The sequence below is a fragment of the Pempheris klunzingeri genome, chromosome 9 (assembly GCF_042242105.1).
Source record: "Pempheris klunzingeri isolate RE-2024b chromosome 9, fPemKlu1.hap1, whole genome shotgun sequence".
In the NCBI taxonomy this organism is placed as follows: domain Eukaryota; kingdom Metazoa; phylum Chordata; class Actinopteri; order Acropomatiformes; family Pempheridae; genus Pempheris; species Pempheris klunzingeri.
This window is the reverse complement of record NC_092020.1, coordinates 4,572,501-4,581,484: the sequence shown is the minus strand read 5'-3', so window position 1 is coordinate 4,581,484 and position 8,984 is coordinate 4,572,501. Positions and strand designations below refer to the sequence as shown.

At 41.9% G+C, this 8,984-nt stretch overlaps 2 protein-coding genes across 3 annotated transcripts in view; both read right to left on the bottom strand.

Annotated features, from left to right (window-relative positions):
• Positions 1-65: 65 nt before the first annotated feature.
• xiap (X-linked inhibitor of apoptosis) lies at positions 66-5,861 on the bottom strand. 2 transcript variants are annotated; one of them, XM_070837235.1, is made up of 8 exons: positions 5,745-5,861; positions 3,778-4,069; positions 3,130-3,694; positions 2,878-2,977; positions 2,662-2,740; positions 1,427-1,466; positions 1,084-1,266; positions 66-929 (listed from the first exon to the last, which is right to left on the bottom strand). In XM_070837235.1, exons 2-8 carry the CDS (start codon positions 4,015-4,017, stop codon positions 736-738), a joined length of 1,401 nt encoding a protein of 466 aa, XP_070693336.1. In that variant the 5' UTR covers positions 4,018-4,069; positions 5,745-5,861; the 3' UTR covers positions 66-735. The 2 variants fall into 2 exon arrangements, with proteins under 2 accessions (XP_070693336.1, XP_070693337.1); XM_070837236.1 differs by having other exon boundaries at positions 5,755-5,855.
• A 1,255-nt stretch (positions 5,862-7,116) lies between these two features.
• The window catches only part of psmd10 (proteasome 26S subunit, non-ATPase 10), a 3,264-nt gene continuing 1,396 nt past the window's right edge, over positions 7,117-8,984 (bottom strand). Inside the window, exons 4-5 of the mRNA XM_070836936.1 lie at positions 8,074-8,240; positions 7,117-7,588 (exon numbers count right to left, since the gene is read on the bottom strand). Of these exons, the coding sequence (XP_070693037.1) occupies positions 7,435-7,588; positions 8,074-8,240 (321 nt within the window). The 3' untranslated portion in view covers positions 7,117-7,434. The remainder of the gene's footprint in view (positions 7,589-8,073; positions 8,241-8,984) is intronic.

The window sequence follows — 8,984 nt, the reverse complement described above, 5'->3', positions numbered from 1 at the left end:
AATGGTGTCGTCTCAGCACCAAATTCAACCAGTTGTTGAAGCAACAGTAATTAAAGAAAAACATATTTCAGGTCAGATTGTTAAAATTTATTCACTCATGAAGACACAACAGGCTTTATGATGGAATGGTAAAATCATTTCACACCACACTCATGAAATACAGGCCATATACTAGAGGTGATTTTGTCAGTGATGAAGCAAGTTCTCGATGGATTTACCGATCTACCCGTTTCTATACAGAGCAGCACACAGAGAGAAAATCAAGTCTAAAACACCAAGTACGTCAGACAAAACAGATGAGTGGGACACATAGGAAACTTACTATTACAGCCCATGTCAAGTTTACACAAGCTGCAGCAAATGTCCAAAACAAAACAAAATGAGACACGCATACAAAAACCTGGAGAAAGGCACCTCTGGGAAGAGAGTGTTGCAAAATGAGAATTGTCCATTACTGTGTATTTACATGTTTCTGCACTCATTAATGGCCTAGAAAATCTACACCAGCCATTTATATTATCATCTGTTCTCAATAACAGCTATGTACCATCTCAGTGATTGTGAAAATAGTGTTTTATTGTGTCATTTACTCATTATTTCTTCCTGATGATCATACAAACAAAATGGTATATATATGTGTGATATGTTACAGACTATCTACACTTAATATTAAAATACAAATTATCAAGATAGCAAGAAAGCAGCATTGACGTTTGGCATGAGTTTGTGATCCCCTTAAGCGATATAGGTCTTGATCTTCTGTGTTATGGCTCCACAGCAGATTGGACACTTGTTGAGTGACTCTGAACACTCCTTACAAGTGACCAGATGTCCACATGGAATGAAGACGATACAAATGTCTCTGTCCATACATATTTTGCACTGTTTCTCCCTCTGCAGCTTCCGTAGTTTCTCCAGAGGGTCCTCATCTGGAAGGAAGAGGAAACGAAGAAAGATCAAAATGTGTTTGCTCATATTTAAATTACTGCTGCTCAGGCTTTGTTTTGCGTAGTTAACAACAGTATTTTTATTTTTTTTTCCCCCAAACATGGAACCTGGTTCGGCGTGCAGGAGGGACAGTACCTTGCTCCCGTGTCTTGGCAGCATCACTCTCTGGTGTGTTGTTCAGACAGTCCTCCATGAGTTCTTCCAGGCTGGAGTAGCCTGAGCCTGTCCTGCTGATTTTCTCCAGGGTGGTCTTTTCCACCACGCTGGGCTCCAAACCCATCCCTATGGCCTTCTGTGCCATGGCCGACTGTAGCACCTCTGGACGCAAAGAGGAGACATCAGTGTACACAACTACATGTTTTATTCAGTTATTATAATTTATTAGCGACAAATCATTTTCTCCAAGTCCAGGGGATGTTTTAAATGACTTTAAAATGCTCAAAAACAACTTAGTCAAAGTAAAAATAAAAATGTTTACCATTCCTATCTCCTGAAAATCCATTCTGGTGACTTGAAGTCTGAAAACAAGCGTGATCTGTTATTAGTAAAGTAAAACAAAAGCTTGAGGGGCATCACTACAGGTAACATAGCCAAAGGATATATTTATTCAGAGAACAACAAACACCGCGGTCATGAATATTATCAGTTTAACAGCATGTATGCATTCTTTTTCAGTTTGTGCGACCTGAAACGAACTTGCCATTAGCCTGCATCACTGCGGTTAAAGGATGGGTTTTTCAGGTCTGTCTTTTAACAGCATTTACATGCCCAAATGCCTGTTGAGATATTGATAGCTGTAACTGTTCGTCTTGTCCACGCTGGCTGCAGAGCGGATCCCCTCTTACAAAGATTTCGATGTAAGAGATGGGGGACAAAATCAATTCTCATTAATTTTAAAATCCATTCAGCTGTTTAACTGAAGGTAATATGTGGTTATCTTTAAGAGCTAACGGGTTTTTATGTAGAAGATTTCCTTCCTCTGTGCTCCAAGGACAGCGTTTGCTTGCAACGGCAATGGCAGAAGGATAGTTACACAAAGAGGGAATCCGGGACTAAAAAGACTAGAATTTAATTCTGAATGATGAAGCCTCGCATTATCTTCAGATGAATTTAAGACTAGGACTATGGATTTTGGACCATGTTTGATTTTAGGAGTAATGTTTTAGGACTGTTTTAGAAAACGGGAACGTACCCTTGGCTGAAAGCGATGAATCAGACTATGTTTATGAGAACAAAAGGAACCAGGTCACAGAGAAAAATCGTATTGAAGCAGGAAAATGGAGAATGCTTTTATATGCACTGCAGTAACCGGAGAACAGTAAAACATTTACCTACAGCCGGTCTGTATTCAGATTCCTCACCAACCCAATACCCGAACAAAAGACTGGTACATTTTAAGCTTTTTCTTGCTGTGGATATATTGCCAAATTTGACACAGAGTTCAGTATGATTAAGTTCAGTATTACACTTTCAGTTTTAGCCAAGTTTTGGATTGGAGTATTTTGGATACATGGTCGCACACTATGAGTGATGATATTTCCTCTTATCCCAACACACTGCGGTCACAGCAACACTTTAGTTAGGCCAGGAAATCATTTGTTTCTGCAAGTCCTTATCCTGATTAAGGAAATCCCATTTCTTTGTTTCCATGAGGTTGACAAAATCTGATTACTTGGCCCTGTCAAAATGCACATAAAAGCACTGAATGCTTACAGCTCTGTTTCTTCGTGGGTCTTGTAACTGGATGTTGTTGACAAATTCTTGTCCTTTTTCTGCTAGCAGGAAGCTGCAACTGATTTAAAAAAGAACAAACAGAGGTATAATTGCTATAAAACAAAAGCACATGCCACAGCAAAAAGAAAGCAATTGTTGTGTGTACATACATATATTCTGTATGTTAAGAAGAAGGAACATCGTGGTTTTTCTTACCCAGGATAGTGTTTGGCATGTTCCTCCCAAGGATCCTCCTCAGGCTGCCAGCCTTTCAGACCTCCACCGCAGCGGAAACACAACACCCTGTCTCCTTCCCCTGCAAACACGAGCACAATCAAAACTTATCTGCATTCGTAGCTATGATCAAATACTTCAGAGATTATCGAATCACGCAAAGTTTTGAAATGTTGCTTAATGTTTCTTTGGTCGCAGGGCTATGTCCCTCTTGGCGGGGCGTCAGTGCTCTACCTGTGCTGTAGAAGCCAGCTCTGGCAAGCCTCTCGTGGTCAACAGGGTGCTGGACGACTGCTAAGCTGCCAAGCCTCTCCTCAAAACTTCCCATAGAGACGGTGTTTGTATGTCGTCTACCGCACCCCTCCTCCTCCTCTGCGCTCCCCTGGAATGGGATGTTGCCCACATCGTGCCCGAGGATGAAGAAGCAGAAGGGAAAATGTTTGGTATGTTCTCCCCAGCCGGTGTCCCCTGCTTCCCAGCCGCCCAGCATGCCGCCACAGCAGAAACACTGCACCCGGTCGCTCTCCCCCATGTAGTAGAGACCGGCTTGGGCCAGGTCTCGGGGTCTCACAGGAGCAGTCGGGGGCCAAGATGAGAAGGTCTGAAGCCGGGACTGCTCTCTCCTCATGTGAGGGGCCATCGGGTAAGTGGACTCATCAACCACCTCTCCTGTCCTCAAACGATATTCCATGTCCTCTGCTTCTTCATTGTAAGCGGAACCATTGGACAGCGCGGCATCAGATATTGGGTTAAAACTGGTGCGGTGGGTGCAGCTGAGAAACCGACATGACGGGGAAACCTGTAACAACAAGGAATGTATGATTAATATATTTAGAAAAGAATGAAAGCGAACGAATCACATTCTATTTTCATTACAATCACCTCCTTGTGCCTCTCTACAGGTGTGTCTCCCTTGCACCAGTTTTCCACAGTCTTCTGACAACTGAAGCAGCGGACACGGTCGGCATGGCCAGTGAAGTAGAAGCCGGCTCGGGCCAATCTTTCTGCTGACACCTGCTGGGCCAGGCTGGAGCCACGGAATGAGTCTAGGCGACTGTTCATCAGAGAAAAATCCTCAGAGTGATCTGTCTCCAAATTGCCGTCTTGTCCAGGATCACACATGATAGAAACAAGCAGGAAACTGCTGAGTGGACTAGCTTGGAGGACAGAGTGCCTGCAGATAAAACAGAAAGAAGACAGTATGTTGTAGGTTTTAGATTTAGGTACATTTTGAAGTCAAGCAAATGTCGCAAAAGGGTCAAATAACATCAGAGAAATCGATTCTTTGCTACACTTGACATTTTAACATTGGAAAAAAAGTAATCAAAGTAGCCAGTGGCTTACGTCACACTTAAAAACTATTTCACAGGGTCGCAAAGTAGTCAAAAAACTCAAAGACAATTCACTGGTTGAATGGATTTCTGTGTCGGGCACCAAAGAGTTGATCAGCACATCTAGGCTGTTAGAGGGTAACTGTGCCTTTAAGAGAAGCACCCAGACTGTAATCACATGGGAACATTGGATATTCCATGTGAGGGATGGGCACTGGAGATGCAGGATTGCCTACACAGGCTAAGTAAACTGAGCAGGTAAAGGGTGTATCCCTGTGCAGCAGAACAACACACACTATGCCAAAGGACAAGCAATGGCAACCTCTCCTTAAGGATGGTATCAGACAGTGGGGCATACACCGATAATCAAGTAGGTTTAAAACAATATGTAGGAAAAAATCAGCGTTATGGAGGTGTGGCATCACATTTTAGTAGGCAAAGGTACATTCTGTGTATTAGTAACAATAGAAATTATGATGTAACACATTATGAGAAGAACATCTCACACCCACTTATACATATTTTCCCACAGGGCGGAACTTGTAAGGTATTTGTCACAGCATTGTTATCACGCAGCCTAACTTTTTTTTTTGTGCATGTGCAGCATTCCCAGCTGTATATTATATTTAATATATTTCAAATGAACGGTGGAGCCCAGAAGAGGTAAAGCAAAGGACTTATGTAGTGGAAGATCAGTATTGGTTTCCCTCAGCATACTGTGTTTTGGAGGCTTCAAGACAAAGTAAACTAAACTAAAAACTAGAACAACTGAATCCCACAGCAGAAAACAACATCACATATTGATGAATAAGGCTCATTATCAGCACTGATTAAAACTGCTATCCACTGATCTTCTGATATCTTTAAGACGGCGTATTTACTTTATTGAGGGGAGCAGCAGCTTGTGATCTTTGACCTGCCTCGCCTGTCGGTATTCTCTGAAGAAACACACCAGAGCAGCAGAGAAGCTTAAGGGACAGACTTGGGTAAAAATACTCGCTGGATGTGACTCAGTCTAAACTGCTTCGCACGAGTTGGAAATAACTTGCATGGCGTCAGAGGCGTTTAACCATGTGATAGCAAGTGACATTACCCTCGTACTATCTTCGCATATATTAATGTTTGAGCAGAAACGACCGCTCCCGCAATTTCCAGAAAGCTCATTCAGTTTTGAGTTCAACAATAGCGACACAGCAGCCCCCCCCCCACCTGGCTCGTCCCTCTGTCTGACAGTTGACACCTCGCTGACTTAACGCGAACAGCATTAGCTCAGTGGTCACAGTGAAATAATGCAAAAAGCTAAACGTACGATCACCAGTCAGGTGTAGAAATGGTAGGTTTGGACTTCAGCCAGAGCTCTTTACCTGTAATGATAGGCTAGTGAACAGGACTGCGATGTAATCAACCGCTGGGCTAGCTACAAACGTTAGCTAAGCTACGTTAGCTTTAGCTGTTCTACATAACGTTAGGTCAAAAAGTTACTTGATAAAACCATCATCGCAAAACTTCAATAATTACCGTTTAATACCTTACAGCCAGGTCCCCAGTGTCCAAAGCCTCTGGTGTGGACACCGCCTACAGCAGAATCCAATGATTAAAGGGAACTGTTTATCTGACGTGACCTCGCTTCCAGGAAGTGAAAGCAGCGGGGGTGGTACTGCGCACCACGTTGTGCGCATCCCAGCTGACCGCTTCCGTGACAGTGGGAAAGTTAGGATGTAAAAACCATAAGAGGGTATTTCCCAACGAAACCCCAGGTTTGACGGTTTAACAGTTTTACAGTAAGACTTTCTTTTTGATCGTAATGTTGATAAATGATCAACAGCACTGCCTGCTGCAGGCACGCCCTGTATGTAAAACACAGCATCATGCATGCATTTATTCTTTAAGTAGAATTTGTTGGGAACACTTGCATAGTTTTACTTGCAATGAAGCATGTTGAGATTGTGGTATTGCTGCTTTAACTTAAATTGATGAGAGTACTTGTTCTACCACTGTTAACAGCGAACATGTTTTAATATAGACACTTATTTTAGGCTGAAGTAAGCAGGTCAGAAATTAGAAAAGATAAGATAAGATAAGATAAGATATTCCTTTATTTATCCCACAATGGGGAAATTTCAAAAGTAAAGGGTAAACTGAGAAATGATTCAAAAGTGATCAAAATCTTAGAAATTAATTGCCAAAAACACTAAGGAGAATAATGTGCTCTGATCTTTTTCTGTTTGTTTTTTTTGGATGCAGACAGAAGCATGATTGCTGCTTCCTGTAAGTAATTAAGAACATGAGAGGATGTTTTAGTGATGCCTAGATTGACAGTAAGACACACAAAAAGTGTGTGGGATGCAGGACGATGTGGATTCTTGCATTTAGGAAAGATTTTAAAAAAATAAAGTTAGTTAGATTTGAAGTGATTTGATACAGGACTGACTTTGTTTAGCATTATATCAAAGGTGACTGTCTATGTGAAAGACTACTTGAGCTTAAAGTGGCTGTATCTGATTTTTTTTTTCTTTACAATAATCAAATGAAACATGAACAAAGATGTGAAAGTGGTCAGGCGTTGTAATGAACCTATTACCACCCAAATCTGCAGTTCCCCTCCGCTTTATGGACCTTTCTGGTGACTTTAAGCTGTTTAGCTGTACTGGTTCATCAATTCAAAACAAGACAAAGACAAGACACAAACTGTTTTGTGAGAAAAAGCTCTAAAAATCCACCAGACACTACCTACAGACCTAGATGGTGAACAGTGCAGAGCAGCTAAAGAGACAAAGATTTTTGTCAGCAGATGGTGGAGACCAAAAGCAGAGCAAGTGGTGGACTTACGTTTGCCAGGTGGCCGTTCACCCTTGTGCAACAAATAAATACATCACCAAAATACTTTATTAGCTTGTTGAACGCTGATTTTTATTTAGTCATTTCTGCAACAATTCAAACGTCATAGAAAATAGGCAGCAGTGTTGGACTGACCGCACTTGGTGCAAGAGATAGCCAGACATCTAAGGTCTGAACAGTGTAACTGCCACATCTGAGGGGCTGATGAACAAGCAGTACACAGTCCAACTTTTCTCCCTGGCACTGTCTCGTCCTCCACCTGCTACACATCTGAATGTGTCAGGCAGCTCTGGGAGGAATGATTTGGATGAGAATTCTCATTATGTAACTCTGCGATGGCGGGGATTCAAGCTGGAGCACAGTAACGCCATCACCCCTCCACAATTCGACGAAGTAAGTTGCCCAGACCGCCTTTGGCTAACTGGATGGGGGTCTTCTCCTCCTTGTTCTCAATGTAGATGCTGGCCCCATGTTCCACCAGCACCTTGGCTGCTTCCACACGTTCCTCATCGCATGCCAGGTGGCTGGTATTAAAAAAAAAAAAGCAGAACTGTAAATACAACTTTTAGGTTTCAATGTCGTAAGTAACGCATACGAAATTCCATTCACCTCCACTGTGTTAGAGTGGATGTGAAAATCGGATATATCTCAAATTCAACGCTGACAAAGCCAAACTTTTTTTTCCTTTTACACAAAATGAAAGTTCTCTGTAACTTTCCCAAAATTATCAGATGATGTTAAGGACATTAATAATCATGTTTTGAGAAGAAATAAGTTAACTTTTTTGCTTTAACAGTTGTTTCTTCATTTATTCTTGAGGTCCCCAGGGACCATAAAAGCAGCCCTTGTATGTCAAAAATGTATGATAAAAAAGTATGATGAGGTTTAATTTAGGTGAACTAACCCTTTAAGGGTTTGTGTTTGTTTATGCCCACAGTATTCCACCTCTACTGTACGTCTGTGCCAGCACCCATAGTGTTGCATTAAACAAATACTTGTTCAGACATACAGTGCTGTGTTGCCCTGTGAGTCCTGGATGTTGGTAGAGGCACTCTGTTTGAGAAGCAGCTGGATGAGGCGGTAGTTGCCTTTCGCTGATGCCCTGTGAAGCGGAGTGGACTGCAACTTGTCGGTGGCGTTGGGGTCTGCACCGTTCTCCAACAACATAAGGGCAATCTATAGAGAAGGGAAAGCTGTGTTACTCACAAGTCATTGACATGTAACCGATTTTTAAAATCAGTGACTTCCCATTTACGTGAAATATACGTTTTCAGTTCCTGTTCTGTGAAAATCCACGTAAAAGGTGCTCATTTCCTCCACAATTTAGTGTTTATGCAACCTCAGCATGTTGTCACGCTACGCTAAATACTAATGCTGTATACTATATAATAACTGTTTGAGTATAAGACTTTCGTAGTTAGTATAATAGACATACATGCACTTCAATACACTTCAGTTACACTTCAATAAGTGCATATTGGGCTAGTACAAAAATGTGCAATGTGTGCCCTGAAGAACACCAATCAACCTGCATCTTCGGAGCATCGGAGCCAATTAAACTTCACAAGAGACAATGATTTAATACCTTGTAGCAGTGTGCTACCACTGGGTGCTAAATGCTTTATTTTAATCCATGCAAGTAAAATAAGTGCGTCACAAGTCAAAAGGATTAGCAGTGGCTACCCAACGGGTGCTGCACCAATTCCTTTAGCATTTTTACATGCTGTACTCATACCTAGAGTTAAAATAATGTTTATGAGCAAAGAACAAAGGGCAAATCCTTAAGTTTAGCTAAATATTGTTTCCTATTGTGTGAGTGTGTGCGGTGGGGCGTGAAAAAAGAAACACTAGGCCGACCTGGTTGGATTTGGAGAAAGTTACATTAATGCCAGTCTACGCTGACAGCACCATATGTCACTG